The sequence below is a fragment of the Cottoperca gobio genome, chromosome 21 (assembly GCF_900634415.1).
Source record: "Cottoperca gobio chromosome 21, fCotGob3.1, whole genome shotgun sequence".
Lineage (NCBI taxonomy): Eukaryota > Metazoa > Chordata > Actinopteri > Perciformes > Bovichtidae > Cottoperca > Cottoperca gobio.
In genome coordinates this window covers 21,709,577-21,731,967 of record NC_041375.1, presented here as the reverse complement: position 1 = coordinate 21,731,967, position 22,391 = coordinate 21,709,577, and the positions used below count along the sequence as shown (strand labels likewise).

Genomic DNA, 22,391 nt, shown 5'->3' with positions numbered 1-22,391 from the left:
GTTGTGGAGGCCGTCGTGGTGGGGGAGGTCGTGGAGGCCGTAGTCGTTGTAGAAGCGGAGGCAGTAGTCGTTGTAGAAGCGGAGGCGGTGGGGGAGGTCGTCGTTGTAGAAGCGGTGGGGGAGGTCGTGGAGGCGGTGGGGGAGGTCGTGGAGGCGGTGGGGGAGGTCGTGGAGGAGGTCGTGGAGGAGGTCGTGGTCGTGGAGGCCGTTGGGGAGGTCGTCGGGGAGGTCGTGGAGGCTGTTGTGGTGGGGGAGGCCGTCGTGGCGGGGGAGGCCGTGGAGGCCGTCGTGGCGGGGGAGGCCGTGGAGGCCGTGGAGGAGGTCGTGGCGGGGGAGGTCGTGGAGGCCGTCGGGGAGGCCGTCGGGGAGGTCGTGGAGGCAGTCGTGGCGGGGGAGGTCGTGGAGGCCGTCGTGGCGGGGGAGGCCGTGGAGGCCGTCGTGGCGGGGGAGGCCGTCGTGGCGGGGGAGGCTGTCGGGGAGGTCGTGGAGGCGGTGGGGGAGGTCGTGGAGGGTGAGGTCGTGGAGGCCGTTGGGGAGGTCGTGGAGGCTGTTGTGGTGGGGGAGGCCGTCGTGGCGGGGGAGGCCGTGGAGGCCGTCGTGGCGGGGGAGGCCGTCGTGGCGGGGGAGGCCTGTCGGGGAGGTCGTGGAGGAGGTCGTGGAGGGTGAGGTCGTGGAGGCCGTTGGGGAGGTCGTGGAGGCTGTTGTGGTGGGGGAGGCCGTCGTGGCGGGGGAGGCCGTGGAGGCCGTCGTGGCGGGGGAGGCCGTCGTGGAGGCCGTCGTGGCGGGGGAGGTCGTGGAGGCAGTCGTGGCGGGGGAGGTCGTGGAGGCCGTCGTGGCGGGGGAGGTCGTGGAGGCCGTCGTGGCGGGGGAGGTCGTGGAGGCCGTCGTGGCGGCCGTCGTGGAGGCCGTCGGGGAGGCCGTCGGGGAGGTCGTGGAGGCCGTCGTGGCGGGGGAGGCCGTGGAGGCCGTCGTGGCGGGGGAGGCCGTCGTGGCGGGGGAGGCTGTCGGGGAGGTCGTGGAGGCCGTCGTGGCGGGGGAGGCTGTCGGGGAGGTCGTGGAGGCCGTCGTGGCGGGGGAGGTCGTGGAGGCCGTCGTGGCGGGGGAGGTCGTGGAGGCCGTCGTGGCGGGGGAGGTCGTGGAGGCCGTCGTGGCGGGGGAGGTCGTGGAGGCCGTCGTGGCGGGGGAGGTCGTGGAGGCCGTCGTGGTGGCGGGGGAGGTCGTGGAGGCCGTCGTGGTGGCGGGGGAGGTCGTGGAGGCCGTCGTGGTGGCGGGGGAGGTCGTGGAGGCCGTCGTGGTGGCGGGGGAGGTCGTGGAGGCCGTCGGGGAGGTCGTGGAGGCCGTCGTGGTGGTGGGGGAGGTCGTGGAGGCAGTCGTGGTGGTGGGGGAGGTCGTGGAGGCAGTCGTGGTGGTGGGGGAGGTCGTGGAGGCAGTCGTGGTGGTGGGGGAGGTCGTGGAGGCCGTCGTGGTGGGGGAGGTCGTGGAGGCCGTCGTGGTGGGGGAGGTCGTGGAGGCCGTCGTGGTGAGGGAGGTTGTGGAGGCCGTGATGGTGGGGGAGGTTGTGGAGGCGGTAGTGGTGAGGGAGGTCGTGGAAGCCGTGATGGTGGGGGAGGTCGTGGAAGCCGTGATGGTAGGGGAGGTCGTGGAAGCCGTGATGGTGGGGGAGGTTGTGGAGGCGGTAGTGGTGGGGGAGGTTGTGGAGGCGGTAGTGGTGGGGGAGGTCGTGGAAGCCGTAGTGGAGGCAGTCGTGGCGGGGGAGGTTGTGGAGGCAGTCGTGGCGGGGGAGGTCGTGGAGGCCGTCGTTGTAGAAGCGGTGGTGGTGGGGGACGTCGTGGAGGCCGTCGTCGTAGAAGCGGTGGTGGTGGGGGAGGTCGTGGAAGCCGTCGTCGTAGAAGCGGTGGTGGTGGGGGAGGTCGTGGAGGCCGTCGTCGTAGAAGCGGTGGTGGTGGGGGAGGTCGTGGAGGCAGTAGTCGTAGAAGCGGTGGTGGTGGGGGAGGTCGTGGAGGCAGTAGTCGTAGAAGCGGTGGTGGTGGGGGAGGTCGTGGAGGCAGTAGTCGTAGAAGCGGTGGGTGGTGGGGGAGGTCGTGGAGGCAGTAGTCGTAGAAGCGGTGGTGGTGGCGGAGGTTGTGGAGGCGGTAGTGGTGGCGGAGGTCGTGGAGGCGGTAGTGGTGGCGGAGGTCGTGGTGGTGGGGGGAGGAGGCAGTCGTCGTAGAAGCGGTGGTGGTGGGGGAGGAGGCAGTCGTCGTAGAAGCGGTGGTGGTGGGGGAGGAGGCAGTCGTCGTAGAAGCGGTGGTGGTGGGGGAGGTCGTGGAGGCAGTAGTCGTAGAAGCGGTGGTGGTGGGGGAGGTCGTGGAGGCAGTAGTCGTAGAAGCGGTGGTGGTGGGGGAGGTCGTGGAGGCAGTAGTCGTAGAAGCGGTGGTGGTGGGGGAGGTCGTGGAGGCAGTAGTCGTAGAAGCGGTGGTGGTGGGGGAGGTCGTGGAGGCAGTAGTCGTAGAAGCGGTGGTGGTGGGGGAGGTCGTGGAGGCAGTAGTCGTAGAAGCGGTGGTGGTGGGGGAGGTCGTGGAGGCAGTAGTCGTAGAAGCGGTGGTGGTGGGGGAGGTCGTGGAGGCAGTAGTCGTGGTGGTGGGGGAGGTCGTGGAGGCAGTAGTCGTAGAAGCGGTGGTGGTGGGGGAGGTTGTGGAGGCGGTAGTGGTGAGGGAGGTCGTGAAAGCCGTAGTGGCGGGGGAGGTCGTGGCAGCCGTAGTAGCGGGGGAGGTCGTCGTGGTGAGGACGCAGACTGGGGAGGCCGTAGTGGTGAGGGAGGCCGTAGTGGTGAGGGAGCAGACTGGGGAGGCCGTAGTGTATGGCCCTTCAGGAATTTCTTCAAATCCCCACAATCCTATAATTCCTGATTCATGCAAAATTCCCTTTGTTGGGGCTGTGTTGGTACCACATGTTGAGTCATCAGAGCAGGGAGTAATCTGTGTTGGTTCGGGATTGAATGGTTCAACAGGAGTATCTTCAAACCCCCACATGTTGAACATATCTGGTTCCTCCGGAGATCTCTTGACATGATGCCTCTCAACTTTTGACAACGTAGGTGAACAAGCAGCCAAAATTGTGTACAGTTTCCCAGTAGAGTCAGCATAAAGTAGTTCAAAGCCAGAATGCTGTAAACATTTTAGAGGTTAGTTTTCACATTAAATTACAATGTATTGTTCTGCATGTTTATGCTCAAACCTACCTTGTCTGGTAACTTCGGTATTTCCACAAACAGAGCATTGGGAGCCTTCCATTGTTTCACCGAGTATTCTTCATTCGTGACAATATCTGGAACAAAAAGCAAACTCAAATATTAGATAAAAATTCATAATTATGGTTCACACCATTAATAGCTTCCATTTGGTAAATGAAAGAAATTCTGTATGACAAGTTCCCCAAATTGACATAACAGCTCACCTTATACTTGGTCTACTGAACATAACATGGGATTTAGTTTCTTTTCAAAGAATCTTTTTTGAAAATAAATTGATGGACTGGTAAGGGACCACATGCAATAAAGAGCTGCAGGTCGGAATTAATTAGGGTTTGACAATAATGTATCAGGGCAGTGACCTTAAACACTGAAACATTAAAGTAGATTCATGCAATCTCCCAACCAGGGCCTTACCAAGCTCTTTCACCTTCTTCAGTTTTGTTTCACGAGGCAGCTTCACAATGACATGAGTTTTTCTACAGGACACCAGAGGTGATATTGCACGTTTCTCGCATACAGCTTTGCCCGTCATGTTCTCTCGCAGCAGACGGTCGAAGTAATGCAGTTTCAATGGGCCATCTCCAGTCTGGGGAGACATAAACTTGTCATTCATTGTACAAGGAATCATTCATACTGCATTTCATTCCAGAGCAAAAATTAGAGTAGTTTAAGAAAATCCATGCTGCAGATTTGTTCCAATTACTTAAACATTACTGGTCAAGAACAGAAACACCTCAGTTCCAAATTAGGCTACTTAGCCATTAGAATAAACTCCTTCCAGAAATGCATCTTGTTACAAAAGTGTTTTGGCAATTTAACATGTAAGCTCATGTCAGAATAAGTGCCAGTCACTAACAAAGAGTCAAGGGCAATCACTAGGGCAGACTTGGTAACATTTCTGCAACACTGTCAACAAGTCTGTATTGAACCTTGTTCTGCTATAGCTTTTCCATCAATAAAAACATTCAATCCAAACAAGATATTGAATGCATCTCTTTCAGCAGGTACAAAGAAAATTGTAACCCCAAATAAACTAAATGAGCTATATTTTCTTTTATTTATTTATTACATTTATTCCTTTGTCAATTTGTATTAAAATGTAAATGTCCTTTTAATTTGCTTATTTTGAAAACAGTTTTAATCTCAAAATACAGTGTGTTACATTTAACATTATGCGTTGGTATCGGCGATTGTACATAAATATCTCAGTTCTTTATTTTAAATAGAAATAAGCGTCGACACAATATCGTGCTTTGGCTCAATAGAAATAAAGTCAATCATTTTAAAATGGAGCATTTCCTTGAATAGCTTAGTTGGTTGCAGATACCAGTTTTGTGAAAGGAATAACTGCACCCACAATACACAGAAGGTGTCATAGGATAGGAGTAATGCAGTTAGAGGGAGCCTGAGAATTGTTTGGACAAATAATTATTATTTCTTTTAACCTGTGATACTGTGTAGCAGCCAGTGTAGGGAAGCTTCTCCAACAACCACCAACTATAAGTGGAACTGTGACACCCGTCAGGCCGCAACAACAACAACCGTGCACCATCTGTGGAAAAACATGTGGATAAGTTTTAGGCTACCGACGACAGCTGTCAATCTATTTTGTTTATAAAGAGGCAAAAAAAATATATAATGAAGGACGAAGCCAACACACCTTCCAGACGCAGATTTGTGTATCTGACGAGTGAAAAGCGCAGGGTAAGTGTTCCATTACTGTAGTGATACTGTGGCTGGTTGAAATCTGACATCTCTGGACTTTTTCCACCTCCTAAAAAGAAGTCATTTAAAATGGGAACGATGCCAGAGGTTAAAAAAAGGAAAGGTTTGACAATACACTTTATTGCGAAGAGTTTGATAAGAGCAATACCACTCATGTCTTTATGCTAAATATGACAGTTGCCTTAGCATGAAGACAGGAAACAGCTACTCTGGCTTTGTCCAAAGGTAACAATCTGCTTATTTGACCTTCCAAAGCGCACCAAGAGTGAAAAAATCTTTTGTCTGATCCGTAGAAAAAACTAAAGTCCCAGCTTTAAGAGTTGTTGCATTTTACAATTTCCTGGTAGCTAAGCTAAGTTAGCCAGCATCACATTTAGTGTACAGACATGATAGAGGAATCAGTCATTTCATCCATCTGTCAGCAAGAAAGTAGACAACATCGCCATTAAGTAAGACTGAGACTACTGTTAGCATCAAGTGTATCACATTTATACAGAGAGTCATGGGAAAGGAAACATGAAATGTATTTGTTACATTTATTCCCTGCCATGTTTGTTTCTCATTTAAACTGTTGTTTTTTGTGCATTAAGCCATGAGTGACTGAAATGATGCATCTGCCAAATTAATACTCATTAACCCATTTATTGGTTTCGAAAGACAGGCCAGCCAGGTAAATAAAGGTATATCGAGATATGATAATTCTACCCAGAGATTAAATAAAGCGGGATCATTCATAGACACTTTTTAAATGACACTATACCACTTTAATTGTTCAGATAGATGGAGACAGAAGAAATTATAACAAGTAAAATTGAGCGCAAAATGGAAAACTGGAGACCCTATTCTCAAATTAAATGCAAACAACTTTTAATTTGAAAATGAACTAAAAAATGAACTTGTTAGACAAAATAAAAACACGTGAGCATCAGGTATTTTACCTTGGAAGAAATGCCAAACCGGTGCATGGAAACCTCTCTCGGTCCCATCTTGTGGAGTGGCTTCAAACTCGTTGCCGTCAGAAAGCTCGTCCTGGCCGGTAAAACGGCTTTCTGCGTTGTTGAGCTGGGCTAGTGTTAACCATATTCCAACCCAAGCCATCTGTGCGATTGCCATGGTCAGACTCCAGTACAGTCTGTTTCTCTCTGCCACCAGATAATATAGGCACACTGTGAACCAGGAACCGCCGCACACCTGCATTAAATCAGCTTAATTAAAAGGTGCACTGTCTAGTTCTGAGCCACATGCTTCAACGAAATAGGGGGCAGTATTTCACCTCTACTACTGGGTCAACGCAATCTAAAGTCTGTATTGAACCTTGTGCTAGCTTTTCCAGAAATACAACATTCAATCCAAACAAGATATTGAATGCATCTTTCAGCATGTGCCAAGAAAATTGTAACCCCAAGTAAACTAAATGTGAGCTATATTCTTTTATTTTATGTCTTTTATTTAGTACAGCTATTTTTTCTATGTGAATTTGTATTAAAAATGTAAATGTCCTTTTCATTTGCTTATTTTGAATGCCGTTTGAATCTCAAAATACAGTGCGCTACATTTCACATCATGCGTTTATATCGGCGATTGTACATAAATACCTCAATTCTTTATTTTAAATAGAAATAAGCATTGACATACTATGATGCTCTTTGACTCAATAATTAAAAAGTCAATCTTTTTACAATGGATGATTTCCTAAAATGAGGGGAACATCAAAACCATCAGTTATTATACAAATTCATTCAGATTTTTGAGAAAAGAAAATATCACAAAAGCGTCACAGGTGAGTTTTCGCTGGAGGTGACGTTAGGCCGTGCTGCTCTTGGATTGGCTGAAAATAAGCTACGGTGTTCTTGTTCATCATACTGAAGGAAAATGGTGTCACACAGTGCAACGGTTCATTGATGACATGAAATATATATTTGCCTCGTCTTTTAAAATAGAAGAAAGAAAAGACACCTCCTACAACACAGAAGAGTGGTGTAACAACAGTGTTGGAACATTTGGTTACACAAATCTAAGTATATGAAAGTGAAACCTTAGTGTATTTTTCATTTATGAAAGAAAAATGCAATGGAACTTTTTTAGCATAATAGAAATATATGATTTACAAAAAAAGCCCTTAACATGTTTATTTATTGTGTTTCCCAATCATTTGCAATGATGTCGAGATACATGGAAATACACAGAGTTAAACAAATCAAAAGAGGAAAACACTTAGTGAATACACTTGCACACTGAGTGGTTTGAAACCATCCTTCTGAATTGTCCTCAGGCAGTGAATCTAAGGGCAGAATGAAAACTAAATTTAGGGGTATGAGGGTGGAAGCATCATCATAACTAATCTAGTACTGATGGAAACTTAAAAATCTAACTTTTTTTTTGTTATATAGTGCCTTTCATGCAAAGTTGCAATACAAGGTGCTTAACAATACAATGAACATAGCACATTGAAAGAGTGTAGATACAAATATTCAAATGTATGAGATTATAAGATTAAGGAATTTATTTTTACACTTGTCCTACAATTCAAATGGAAGCGGGATCTGCACGCAGCCATGATGTTAGTACAAGGGGGGGGAGAAAGAAAAAAAAAGAGAGCCACGCTTCACTTCCTGGTCTCGCGGTGACGCCCACGCCACATGTCATATGGGACAGGCAGTGATGCAACTTTACTCTGGTCCCACAACATTACGCTTTCATAGTATCTTCCTTGAGCTGCAATGTCTACTAAACTACTATCTGTGAGCAACCACCTTTTCAAATGTTCGAAAACTCTCCAAGACTGTTCAGCACGAGGGTTTAGGTAAGAAACTCCTGATCACTTTCGAAATTAGCATAGCTGTCAAGTTGTGTCAGCAATGCAAGTATTTTTTTTGTACAAGTAGTAATGCATGCATTATGCCCTCGTTTTGTTACTTTCTCAGCATTGGAGCTGCTTCCGTTGGTTCGGTGAATTTAAAGGGCCGCAGCTGTCTCACTCTGAAAGACTTTAGCTCAGATGAAATCAAGAGGCTGTTGTGGGTGTCGGGGGATCTAAAACATCGGATCAAGCATGACAAACAGGTAGCTAACGTTAGCTAATAATGTCAACTGCATTGTCCATTTGTTAAGTGTCCTCAGTTCAACTGTAGCCTCAGGGTGGGTCATTTAAGGGAAGCTAACTGTCATTTCTATTTCAGTATCTTCCTCTTCTGCAAGGAAAGTCCATTGCTATGATATTTGAGAAGAGGAGCACCAGAACAAGAATGTCCACAGAAACTGGTATCGTTTTTGTTTACTAGTATCTGCACATGTGCTTCAGTTAAACAAAAACCATGAGTTACATATTATAGAAGGTGGGCACATTTTTTGAAAGATATATGTCACATTTACACTTGACATTATATATTTTGTTTTACAGAAAAATGATTCGTTTTATTGAAAGATGCTTAATTTACAGTGCACTTGTAATATGTAAGATGCATACTTATTTCTAGTTGTGCATGAGATAATATATTTAAAAGAAAGGAAAAGGAAAAATACACGTGTACAGGTGTAAATGTAAATGTAGAAAAAGGTTAATTACAAACATGATGTTGATGCATCAATTTTAAATATACTGTATATCCAAGTAAAATAGTGATAATGACATATACAATTTAACATTCTACTAATAATAAACCTAACCTATAATAAAAGAAAACATTAAATAGCATTAAGGACAAAGATCTAACAGAAATGTAGTTGGACTGATACTATTCATCAGTGCAACGGTGTAAAAGTCATTGTGGACATACGGACACAAAAGAACTGCTGAAAGGCGACTTTCAGTGCATCCCAGGAACAAAACAGACGGCAACTATTTCCACTCATCTTTTCTCCTGTACTGCTTCCCTTCAACGCTTACATGAGGTTGTACATTTTCCTCAAGAATATTTTAATTGAGTTTTAAACAAGAAAAAAATGTATACAGGAAATGTGTAGCGTGTAAAGACAATTCAACAGTGCCCATCTATAATAGAGGAACACAACACCTCACCCCTACTAGCACATCTTCAAGCCGAAATTCCATATATTATATCGTATTTCATTAATACAGGAAGGTGCTGGAAGTTGGGTTTTATATTTAGAAAAGAAAGAAAGAAAAATAATAATAAATATATAAAAGAAGGGAAGACATTTTCAAACTCGGTTAAACCATTTGGCTGAAAAGTGGGTTTTCTTATATTACTATCTTTAGTCTTTGGGCACATGGAATACTGTTTTTTCTACATATTTTATTTTCGGAAGAAACGGTAGTCCCATATGCCTGAAGACTAAATATAGTATTTCACATGGAAATCATTTAATAAACACAATGTTAGCGATTTTTTCTAAAATCCTGACTTTGACTATTGATAAAAGTGTTCTAGAAATGTCAAAGTTGTACTTAAATGTGGCAAATGTTGTGGCACTTTACTAAATATAGTGTTGTCTAGTCAATTGGCCATTAGGAAAAGTGTAAGCTGTTTCAATGTTATAATTACAGGTTTTGCTTTGCTGGGTGGGCACCCCTGTTTCCTCACCTCTCAGGACATCCACCTGGGAGTGAATGAGAGTGGCACAGACACAGCTAGGTAAGTCTTATGATTATGATTCCACCTATAGAAATTAAATTAACGTCAGTAAGTTGTCTGATGTAGATTGTAGTGGTCGACCGATATGTGTTTTCTCAATGGCCGATGCTGATATTTAGAGAGCGGGGCAGTTTGTGTTGTCCACTGCAAAGAAGAATGTTTGTGGCCCAGGATATGAACCAAATCCCCCTGTGTACATGTCCACTTCTGTGATCTTGAAACTCCTCCCACAGGGTTCTCTCAGGACTCTGCGATATTGTCTTGGCACGAGTGTACAGCCACTCTACACTGGAGGAGCTGCATAAGGAGGCCTCCATCCCCATCATTAACGGCCTGTCTGACCTCTACCACCCAATCCAGATTCTGGCTGACTTCCTCACCTTACAGGTACTGCAACTCCTATTGAACACGTACTGCATTTTTCTTCCAGTAAATGATAATGACAGTGTTTTCTAAATACCACTAACTACCATTCTCTTCCAGGAGCATTATGGGTCCCTTAGTGGACTGACCGTGAGCTGGATTGGAGATGGGAACAATGTGCTCCACTCCTTCATGATGACTGCAGCTAAATTGGGAGTTCATCTTAAGATTGCAACACCAAAGGTTTGCATTGTTTTATATTCTTATGTACATCCGGCCTCTGTTTTACTGCACTTTGTTTTCTTTCTAGTAGATTCTTGTTTTGTAGTTTGCGGGTATTGAATCTCCCCACGTGCTTCTTGTGAGTGGGGTCATTATTGGAAAATAAGCAGTGAAACGTATTGTTGTAAAATTAAACTAAATAAAGATGATATCCTTTTAAGAAAAACGGAAACCTAACTGAAAAGACTGGTGAAAGGATTTAAATATTGTAGTGGATCAAATTCCATTTAACCGAGGTATTCAGCTCAGGTCTAATGTTAAACACGCTGGGTGGTTTCTTCTGAGTGTGGTAGTGAAAGAACTCAAGTTGATTCCCAAATCAAACATTTTAAACATTATGGCCATTTCTGTTTTGTAATGTACATCAATAACACTACAAGATAAAACGGTATCTTAATTCCTAGGGGTATGAGCCAGAGAGGAGTGTTATTCAAGAGGCACAAAGACTCTCCAAAGAGGTATGAGTTTATTCTTCAGTTGTCCTTATAATAAACAGACATATTGTCAAAGACTTCTTATTATTTCATAACATTGCATTTTGTCTCAGCATGGGACCCAGCTGGTTCTGACCTCTGACCCGATGGAGGCCGCCCACGGCAGCAATGTTTTGATCACCGACACCTGGGTCAGCATGGGACAGGAGGAGGAGAAGAAAAAGAGGCTCAAAGACTTTAAGGGTTACCAGATTACAATGCAGGTAAAGGAGGACATTGTCTTATTATTATTATTTAGAAGCAACTTTTAAAAACTCTTTTTGTCTTAAAATTCAAAGTGTCCCCGACAACATCTGAGTAGCTTTTGGAGAAGTTGCTTTAGTTGTTTCTTTGGCAGTGCATGTTCCCAAATTGGTCCCTTTTGACAGCTGTCCACACTCCCTGACATTAATGAAATCATTCTAAAACATGCTGTACACAAAGCATGATTATATAGATGTATAGATATCAGTTTCTGTCAATGAAAATATGTATTTATGTCTGGCAAGTAAATTATTGCAAAGGAGAAAAAATCTAATTATTAAAGAATATTTCCTCCTAGGATTAATACAGGAAGGTGCTAGAAGTCCCGATTTTATATTTAGAAAAGAAAAAAAAGTTAGTTAATTAAATGTTGTTTTTAAAAGAAAAAAGAAAGACATTATAAAATTGGTCAAACCTGAAAAGTGAGTTTTTCTTCTAATACTGTATTTAGTCTTTGGTTCCATGTTATCGAATGACAATCGAATGAGTCTGAGTCTAACCCTGAGTTGAAATGGGTCATAACTCCATGTTGGCACTGGTCCACTACAGACGGGAAGTGTGGCCAAACCAGACTGGACCTTCCTGCATTGCCTCCCCCGGAAAATGGAGGAGGTGGATGACGAAGTATTCTACTCATCCCGCTCCCTCGTCTTCCCCGAGGCGGAGAATAGAAAGTGGACAATCATGGTGAGTCACCTGATTATTATCTATGTTGTTTTTTTTTCGTGCACACACAAGATTGCACAAAATCACGGTCAAAAAGTCACAGGTTTATGCAGCGGACCTCCCCTCCACTTAAGGAGGACTTTAAAATGAGTAGATAACCAAATACTCAGTAGACAACAAAGAAACACATTTAATTTATAGTTTTATTCTAGTATGGGCTTAATTTGATCCTGTCAGAATAGTCTTTGCCTCCAGTTTGATTTTCCGTTTATTGTTCATCACAACTCTTTTCTCTTTCAGGGGCTGATGGTTTCTCTTTTGACTGACTACACGCCACAGATACCCATGCAAAAGTTTTAACGTCTGACTCATGACGTATGACAGTTTCATTAATACAATCAATACATAGTTCAATGTCAGATTTCATCCATTGATGGCACCATTACAACACTAGATTTACATTGTTTAACTCACTTTTAGATGATGATTTAGAGCATGTATCGCATTGTGTGACTTGTCTCACTGTCAATTATAGGCCAAAGTTATCTGTTTACATTCTACATTTATTGTGATGGATAGTGGAAATGTCTTTGATTGACATGTGTTACTGAAAAGTAAAAGATCTCTGAGCCTTTCTTCAACTTGTTGAATAGCGTCTTGACTTCACAACATTCTCCAACAGCATCGGAAACTTGAAGGAGAAAACGCAATCAGCCTTAATGTGACCAATCACATTCCTTGCATTCTCTACACTATTTACACAAATGCAAAGATATGCTATATATTACATGCACAATACATTGCTTAAGCAACACTCTGTTTGTTTTTTTGCCTAATATAGAACAATCATATACTTAACAGTAGACAGCAGACCGTTTTCCAGAGAATACCACACATTTTTAATTGAATCGGTACAGTAAGAAAATATATTTGTAAACAATTTCAACTGTCAAAGCATAGCAGTATGGATCACATGCATTTCATACTACTCACAATTAGGTTTAAATTGTATGGCATGGGCATCCTGGTGACCTAGTGGTGTTATACATGTATAGCACACAACAAGTTTCCTGGTGGTGATATTCGGGCAGAGTGCGCCGTCCAATGGAAGTAGTCGGTAACGTCCCGGCTCTCTGATTGGATAACGTAAAATGACACGCTGACGTGTTGTTGATGTGCGGGAAGCTTTGATCTACGTGGGTGGTCCAGCCAGCTCACCATTCACACCACCAGCTTGTCATTAAAGAAATACACATGCGTGCATTGATTTTTGTAAACTTGACATTCACCAACTACATATTGCATCTGAAACATAATAAAAAAGTACTTTTAAATTGTTTTTCAGCACATACTGTGTCATGATTAAAAAGCGCATAGCTTGTATACAATACTACAACAAGTTACACACGTTAACCACGGGGAAATAAAGTTAACTACAGCTAACTACAATATGAAAACAAGACTATTCTCAATCGGGGACCACCCACACACTGAAGGAGTCTGCGATGAGAGTTGAAGCTGAGGAGGTGGGAGGAGGGCGCCATTGCAGCCGCAGCTGGCCGTCTGGGATTGAGGAGGGACAAACGTTATCAAACTTCACAATGTCGAGGAGGCTTTTTAGACATTTTTTCGGCTCAGCATTCAGTTACTGGTTTATGCTGTGAAAACGGACAAGTAGAATGGACGGTTTGCCTTTGAGGAGGACAAAATGTGGACCCACAGCGCCGAACCAGAGCAGGTAAAGAGGGAGAGCTGTGCTTCGGGGGGACAATGGGAGAAAGTTTTAGCTAACCTAGGCTAACTAACGGTAGTTGTTTTAGCTAGGGTTAACGTTACTACTGAAACTACCCTCTTCACACTTTTACAAACTGAACATTTGTTAGCTACTTTGAGCCCATCAGTAACATAAAATATCAGTAAACTTCATTTTTATTGTCATTTAATCTTTTCAAAAAGTTAAACCGAGTAACAGCCATGGTAATAGATGTGACTTTCTGTTGCAAAATACTGTTAAAATAACGAAGCTAACGGTAGAAATCTGACCGTTGGTTTTGAATTCAAAAGACATTTCCGTTAAGGTTACTTTGCTTGGCTAAAACTTCAACTCTGAATCCACAGGCGATTTATTGGTGAGAATTTTAGCCTCCAGGCTTTTGAGTTTGGTGTTAAAGCTTGTAAATACGGGGTCAGTTTCATGTCTACATCCTGAGCTTATCGTTCCCGAGCATAGTCCAATTTAAAGCCAGTGGAAGAAATACTTAATTTAAGTAAATTACCAATCCAACTGTGTAAAACTATTTATTTCAAGTAAAATACCTCAAATTCGTATTAAATACTGTTACAGAAGTGGTATTTGCCCCTGTCATTGTTATGTTATTATTAATTTCCTTATTAGATATTATACCTTTACTCGGCTAATGTTACATTTATTTGATACTTACTAGTTAGCCTATTTTGTACATATAAAATATATGCTTAGATGATTTAATGCAGTACTATACTACTAATACAGCACGTATAACATTGGCTCCACATTAAATAATTTTACATGTATTCGTTAGTGATTTAAACTATAATATTATAACGCTGTTAAAGGAGCCATTCTGCATAATGAGTACTTTTTGATACTTTAAATAACTTTTACTTTTTGAATGTAGAACTTTTGCATGTAATGGATTATTTTTAGTTTTCTTATTTTGTTAAATTTAAAGCCAGTGGCAGAAATACTATTAAAATAAAAATGGCAATACTAAACTAGCCTACATATTTCAAGTAAAAGTTAGTATTTAAGTAATGTTAGTATTTAAGTAATGTTAAAAATGTGTTATCTGCTGCTCTCATTGTTATATTATTTATGTCATCATTAGGTAGATCGCATAAATGTGTAACTGGAGTTACTATTGACACATTTGTATACTGCTGGATGGTTAAATCTGCAATTTAATGTTATTTTTGTTGTGTTTATGAAGTGTTAATTATATGATCCTTGAAAAAACTATGATGTGTTTGTATGCAAAGTAAGTAGAGCTGTCAGATAAATATAGTGGAGTAAAATGTATAGGCTAATGTTTCCTTCTGAAATATAGTGGAGTAAAAGTATGATGTAGCACAAAATGGAAACATGAACACAAGTACCTCAATACTGTGTGCTAAATACAGTAACACACAGTATTGATTAAATGTACTTACCTTTACAAACATTTTTGTCAGCCACTGGTTTCAACTCATTTCCATGCAGTAGGAAGATGAAATAGTAGGCTCTTTAAACCGGTACCTGAGATGTGTAATCCATCATCACTATGAACATAAAGTCTGCCTCAATGTTTACCTAAGTTACATTGTTGTAATGAGGTCATGCAGTCATATCTGAGCTGAGATTATAGAAAATAAATTGTCAATGGTTTTGATAATTGATTGATTGTGTAATTAAAATGATCAAACAAAAATGCCAAACATTCTCTGGTTCCAGTTTTCTTTAAATGTGATGATTTGCTGCTTTTCTGTTTTATATATCTGGTTGGAAGAAATCACCGTTGGGTCTGGGAAATTACGTATAGCTATGAAAATAATTATTAGTTGTTTCCCTGAATTGCTTTAACACACAACAGTGATGTAAAATTTACAAACAAATTCAATTCAAAGCTCAAGCAAGTTTCAAGAACTTGATTTCCATAGGAAGTGAAAACTAAATTAAAACTATTCATCTTGCAAATTGAAAAGTTGGCAGCAGAAATGTTTACGTATACATGACTTTTATATTTAAAGAACTATAACATGCTGGTTCAGCCCTTTTAACATTCAGATTGGAACACTTTGTAAATATTTTGGCTTTCTATGTAATGTAATTTCTAACCGTGCCTTTCTATCAGCAGTCTCCAACCATTCCTTCACCTGTGTGGTGGCCCAGCCTCTCACCATGAACACCAGTAGAAACTGTACCACAGTGGGGAATGGTGAGGGTCTGGCTGCCCTGGAGTCGGTCTCCATCGTGACCATCACACTCCTCGCCTGCCTGGGGAACTTCTTGATTGTGGTGACCCTCTATCGCAGGCCATATCTGCTCACACCCAGCAACAAGTTTGTGTTCAGCCTGACCCTGTCCAACCTGCTGCTGTCCATGCTGGTGCTGCCGTTTGTGGCCGTGAGCTCGGCAAAGAGGGAGTGGGTGTTTGGGGTGGTGTGGTGTAACTTTACTGCCCTGCTGTACTTGCTCATCAGCTCTGCTAGCATGCTCACTCTCGGAGCTATTGCCATTGACAGGTTAGTGCTGGATAATGATTAGAGTCATAAGTTCTACTACTAACATGTTGCTGTTGGTTTATCAGTACGAGGGACATCTCACATTGCATATAGTAACTTTATCTAGAGAGCACAATATACAGGCCATGAAATTATTATTATTATTATTATTATTATTATTATAATGTCAGCTAGATTTGATTAGTTCAGAGCTATGGGATATTAAATGATACATCTTTGCCCACTATATCTTTGCCTTTCTTACACTCAGTTGTGCATAAACTACAGGTTTTTAACTTATTTTTAAAAATACAATAATGTGAAATTATTGGTTATTTCATCCCTATCGGCGAGAGTGTGAGAGTAGACGGTGATATATTTTGAAAGAAGGGCTCACTAAATCTTTACCCTATAGAGTCAACAATTTTGATAATCAATTTATCATTTATTAATCAACAATAGGCCTACCAAACATTCCCTGGTTTCAGTTAAAGTTAGGTAAAGATTAGTTTTTGTAGATGCACTTCAGGTTGGTTGGAATCGACATTGAATACCACTCTGGTTACATTTTATTGTTATTCCTAAGTGAAGTTACTAAGATCTACTGTACATGAGCTCTGCAGCACACAATCCTCACTGTTCTCACTGCTGTCCTAATTACCCTCTGCACCTTAGGGAATCTATGATTACAGTGCATGTTTATGTTCTGCCACCAAACATCCTTTTATGTTGGGCAGCTATTCAAAAAACATTTTCCAGCATTGTTGGAGGGGTGCAGCTTTTAGCTTCTGTATCACTAACTGAGATCTGAGCAGCCTCTGAGTTACTTGGACCAGAGGGCTACATTGAACAGTTTCCTTTACTTACCATGTTCCCCTCGTCCTAACAGGTACTACGCAGTGCTTTACCCGATGATCTACCCTATGAAGATCACCGGAAACCGGGCAGTCGTCGCCATCGCGTATGTGTGGCTACACTCCCTCGTGGGCTGTCTGCCTCCTCTGTTTGGCTGGTCCTCCTTTGAGTTTGACTGCTTCAAGTGGACCTGCGTTGCATCTTGGCACAGAGAGCCGAGCTACACGGCCTTCTGGGTCACCTGGTGCATCCTTCCCCCCTTATTCACCATGCTGGCCTGTTATGGAGTAATTTTCCGTGTTGCCCGCATGAAAGCCAGGAAAGTACACTGTGGGACGGTTATTGTTACCCAGGTCGACTCCACTGGAGCTCAGAGAAACGGACGTAAAAACTCAAGCACCTCGACTTCATCTAATGGAAGTCGACGGAGCCTGGTGTATGCAGGGAGTCAGTGCAAGGCCTTTGTCACCATTTTAGTGGTGATCGGCACCTTCCTCATGAGCTGGGGACCGTATGTCGGGGTGGTGTGTACCGAGGCTTTGTGGGGACAAGGGAGTGTGTCTCAGGGACTGGAGACTTTGGTAGCGTGGCTGTCTTTCTGCAGTGCAGTGTGCCACCCGCTCATCTACGGTCTTTGGAATAAAACGGTGAGGAAGGAGCTCTTGGGGATGTGTTTTGGAGATCGCTACTACAGAGAGTCGTTCGCCACGCGGCAAAGGACGTCCCGCCTCTTTAGCATCTCCAACAGAATAACAGGTGGGAGAACAGCAGCGGCTCTGTTTGTCACGCAAATCATTTTCATTTGTGGATCTGTGACCAAAAGAACAATGTTCAGGGAAGATACACACAGACATGCAGTCCCTTAAAAAAAGATAAGAAAACATAATTATTTTGTAGTCGAGTAGGAACAATGTCTATAAACAGGTTAAACTGTTTCTGTAATCTGAAACGGGTACACAATAGTGAACGAGTCGATGTTGGTGCAAAGAGGGCTGGAATAGATAATGAATGGTGTTATACATAGTTTATGTACAGTATATACAGCCTGTTGGATTTATATTCCTGTGTTGTTATTTCATGTGTTGTATGATGTCGTACATCTTGCTTGAGATCTTGCTCGTGTTCTTTCAGACTTGGGTATGTCCCCACACCTGACAGCCATGCTGGCCGGTGGAGGGCATCTGCTGGCCCCAGGGAGCAGCACAGGAGATACTGGCTTCAGTTTCACTCAGGACTCGTGTAAGTGTTGCACACAAGAACACACTTCCTCTGTCTCCCAACTACATACAATATAAGAATTCTGAACCTCCTAAAGGACGAAGTAATGTCTTCAAATGTCTTGTTTTTTTCAATCAACAGTCACAAACCCAAAGATAGATCAGGATAAGGTTGTTGAGAACCAAAGAATGCTTAAAATATTTTCTTGAAAATTGAACATCTAAAATAATTTTTTCACTTATCAAAATAGTTGCAAATAGAACTTCAGTTCATCAATTAATTGACCAACAGTTCCAGTTGTAGTTGAGTTCCCTTAAAGATAGATAGATAGATAGATAGATAGATAGATAGACAGACAGATTATAGTTAGATAGAGAGATAGATAGATAGATACATTTCTTAAACAATAAATGTACTTATCAGAATTGGGGTGGTTATTTGTCTGTCAATTAACTAATCTATTAATCCTTTTAAAACTACAGAGTTATATTTAATGCTAATCATCATTGCACTGGGTTGTATTTGGTTAACAGCAAGCCAGTGGTTGTAATGCCAGCAAAAGTTGCATCTTTACTGACAAGTGGGTTCACACTGCACGTGCAAACATGATGTTCAAAACTCTATTGCGTCATACTTGCATAGCTTTGTTACCGTCCGCCTCACATTCCTGTATTACAGCTCATGTTTTCATTTGAGGATGGCAAGTAATGTCATGTGTAAACACAAAGTCAAATCTGATTACCCAACTGTTTTGTTTCTCTTTTTATTAAGATGGTTTCTAATTCTAAAAAAATGTTCTTAATGAAACCGGCTTTTTTGTCGATATGTTTCCCACGCAGGCACAGACGTGATGCTGCTGGATAACTTCTCTACGGACGGGTCCTCCCACACACAGCACCAAGGGAATCCGTCCACGAAGAGGAGGAGCTCCGTCACCTTTGAAGACCAGGTGGAGCAAGCCAAAGGTATCTGTCATTACCACAGCTCCACAAACTCTTAGAGGGGAAGAGAGGTCACTTCATACTCAATAAATAAACAGGAAGTTAATCCAACCACTCTAAAATGCAAGCAAAAGAAACACAAGGAAGGATATATTGTATTAAAAAGCCTTTATTGTAGTGGCAAAATTATTAAAACAGCCCACATGTTTCGACCACTGTAGGTCTTCATCGGGGCTAATAACAACAGACTACACAGGAGTGACCCATAGTATAAAATATGGACGTAGTATCTGTGACGTCACACATAGGGGGGTGAGTTATATAAAAATATACCCCACGTGCAGTTGGCATATTGGGCATTTTAACATGGAGATTAACTCTCTTTAGGAGCCAGCCTCAAGTGGCCATTCAATGAACTGACACTACGAACAAAGTGATTTCATTAACTGCACCACTTCTTTTGTTAAATACCGACTGTATTGTCCACACGTGGAAGGATTTGTACTAACAAATTGTGATTACCCCATGGCTAGACACTTAAGTGAATTTCATAATTCTAATGATTCTCATTGGCATTGAAGGCATTAAACCTTCGGTCGGGGGGGAGAGACGGAATACAGAAACTTAACCAAAGGAAAGCTTCTTGTACCCAGGGACTTGATGTGTTTGAGTAACCTGGTCCCAATGATGAGGAAGACTTCACATGTTTTCTGTAAAACTATATAAATGTTTTCCTTCTCTCTTTTCTCTCTTCCCAGTTTTGCACACAGCCTATATTAAAATATTTACATGGGTACCTATTTTCCATGTATTCCACCTTTTTCTCATTTCATATTATTTTGTGTTTTCAGTATTTTCAATTTGTTTTCCTATTGTTTCCTAATGGTTGTTGCTACTATACAAGTGAGGCCACCTGTGTTGTTTGTTAGTTATTAGCCCTGGTGAAGACTTATATTGGTGAAAATATGTTGGCTTTTTTAATGATTTAGCCACTTTAATATAATATTCCCTTGCTTGTTGCTACTTGTTCTTATAATTTGGAGTGGAATTTGTGGTCAGGAAGCTACAAAACACTGTTGACTGTAACATTTGTCTAATAGTAAATGCGTTTTTCTCATCAGCTGAAATCACATCCTCAGTTCAAGTCCACGCAGAGGTGCACAAATCTCTCGACACCTTTGCCTCCTGTTTGGCGAAGGCTATAGAGAGTGACGCTAAACTCACCCTGTTTGGTGAGGATCTGGCTCTGCCGGGGGGGCTCTTTACGACCAGGGCAGCACCGAAACCCAGATACCTGGACGGTCAGAGACTAAGGCTGGAAAGCATCGATGAAGGGATCGTTAAAGATGACCGAGAGGAAGAGGAGCAGGACGTGGAGGAAAAACTAGCCTGAACACAACAGGTCTGTTAATTTGTTGGACGCGTTTTATAAACCGTACTCAGTTCATTCGGGAACTGCAAAGGTTTCAGCCCGTTCAGAGTGATCTGTGGTACCCCATACTTGAAATGATTAGGATACAGGAAGAGGCACATTATTCATTCCTCTATGTTGGACCAAGTGCACAGCGTTCGTGTCTTTGCAAGCTTTTGTATGGATTCATATAATCAAATAGGAAGCCTTTACTACTGTAACATAAATCATCAGATTGTTGTAGTCATTTGTTTATTGCAAGTCTTCAGAATCGGCCTCATTAGGGGTAAAAAATATGAAAAAAACAACTAATTTCTATCTTCCATAAGACTTGTGACACTGCTATCGGATCATTTAAAAATGTCTCATTTGTTGGTAATCGGCAGGTGTGCAGGACCTTCAATGTAACAACGAAGACATTTGAAATGGAGCCGATAACTACATTTTGAGTTCTTCTGGGTGATGATAGAAATGACAATTTGTTTACATATGTACAACTCGTTTGTGATAATTCTGACTAGTCATCACACAATATTCTTACCAGACACCCTCAGTGATTCTTTCTGGTGAAATTTGACGGAGGAAAACACCTTTTTCACAGACGACATTTTTGACATGTCAGAGTAGGAAACAAATCACAGGTGTACTAATGATCGAATTTTCTTTTTTGATGAATTCCATTTAGCTGCTTCAGTTTCAGGGTCCTGGTGTTGTGCATGCAGGCTCACTGTTCGTGACTTACTAGGACACTTAAACAGCACAGAGCCATCAGTAATGTTATTATGAACACCTGAGCTTTTCCTACGATGACAAGTCCAACTGTCTGCTGTGATCAAAGGTATATTGATATGGATTGAAAACAGTTGACTGAAATCCTGTCCAAGGGCTATCTCTGACTCCTACCACAGTGCATGCTGGGATAACTTCCCAACTATGACCCTGAAACTAATGTGTATAGGAAATGTCTGTTTTTTAAAACAGTAAATTGTGTATTGTAATTCAATATAAGAAAACCTTAAACTTATTATAGTGATACAGTGTGTATGTATCGCTCAGCCCTGATCTATTTATAGTATTGATGGCACCTGCAGAGTAGAAACAGAGACAGTCCGGACATTATCTGCAGCAGTAATTGCACTTGAACACGCGCTCGTGCTTGTTCTCATAGAAACCACTCAGTGTATCACAAAAGGCGATTATTACTGCGTTCAGCATTTCTGCTTGCCACCCAAGGTAAAGCCGTTTATGAGCAGTGATGTAGTGAATAGGACATTAAATAACAATCAAATGGAGTCCAAAAGTATGGAACTGACTATTGTATTCATGAGAAATCATTAGCAAAAGTCCACATTTCATATGTGCTTACTGAGAAGTCACTCAAATGTCAGGAATAAATTGCTTTATCATTGAAAATCAACTCGCTGAAAAATAAATTGTGCTGGTCTTAATCTACAACAGTGTCTTAGTAAATATTAATTGGTACATGTGGTTTACCTCAGTTTATACACTCCACTGCTCCCTTTACTATTATGAAAGAAACTCAGAGAGGACATTTGTAATAAGTAGAGCGCTTCAGTCTTACCTCGTATCGTCATATGTTTGAACTGTCCTATACACCTGACAAGTGATGTAACCTTTTGATTTTCACTATACGGTGAGTATTGAAACAAATATTTGCATTAAAGTTTTGTATTCTTCTATTAAAACTTTTTTTTTTACATTATATTGTCTAAACCATTTATTTATTATATTATTGTTTGTGTTGCTGTGAAACTGAACCGTGTTGGTGTCTTTACAACAACACCCACCACCTGTCACCAGCCTCATGTCTTCCCATTAGAGTCAAGTCAAAACCCCAGTGTGAGGATTGAAACAAGACTGGATGATGTTCTTAAAGGGCAACTCCACCTATGTTAAACATCAAAGTCTGTTTACAGGAGTATATCTGCATAATGTGAAAGAAGTTGTGTAAATCTGTTTGTGGGCGCAGCGCTAAATGTCCAAGTGATGTCACGCGAGTCAGCGCCAGTTGAGTTTGAAATGACAAAAAAAAAGGTTCAGAAACATTTGAGCTCACCAGATATCCGTAGCTCTGCTCCTCATCTCTGCTACACAGACGCAGCAGTG

General features: G+C 42.3%; 2 protein-coding genes across 3 annotated transcripts; both read left to right on the top strand.

Moving 5' to 3' along the window:
* The first annotated feature begins 7,560 nt into the window (after positions 1–7,560).
* Positions 7,561–12,241, top strand: otc (ornithine transcarbamylase). The gene is made up of 10 exons (XM_029459130.1): positions 7,561–7,760; positions 7,882–8,020; positions 8,137–8,218; positions 9,465–9,552; positions 9,786–9,939; positions 10,036–10,158; positions 10,602–10,655; positions 10,745–10,894; positions 11,484–11,621; positions 11,901–12,241. Exons 1-10 carry the CDS (start codon positions 7,678–7,680, stop codon positions 11,958–11,960), a joined length of 1,071 nt encoding a protein of 356 aa, XP_029314990.1. The 5' UTR covers positions 7,561–7,677; the 3' UTR covers positions 11,961–12,241.
* Positions 12,242–12,386: 145 nt separating this feature from the next.
* gpr161b (G protein-coupled receptor 161b) lies at positions 12,387–21,987 on the top strand. 2 transcript variants are annotated; one of them, XM_029459129.1, is made up of 6 exons: positions 12,387–13,338; positions 15,473–15,860; positions 16,729–17,450; positions 17,826–17,933; positions 18,752–18,877; positions 19,975–21,987. In XM_029459129.1, exons 2-6 carry the CDS (start codon positions 15,517–15,519, stop codon positions 20,244–20,246), a joined length of 1,572 nt encoding a protein of 523 aa, XP_029314989.1. In that variant the 5' UTR covers positions 12,387–13,338; positions 15,473–15,516; the 3' UTR covers positions 20,247–21,987. The 2 variants fall into 2 exon arrangements, with proteins under 2 accessions (XP_029314989.1, XP_029314988.1); XM_029459128.1 differs by having other exon boundaries at positions 15,470–15,860.
* Positions 21,988–22,391: the final 404 nt, after the last annotated feature.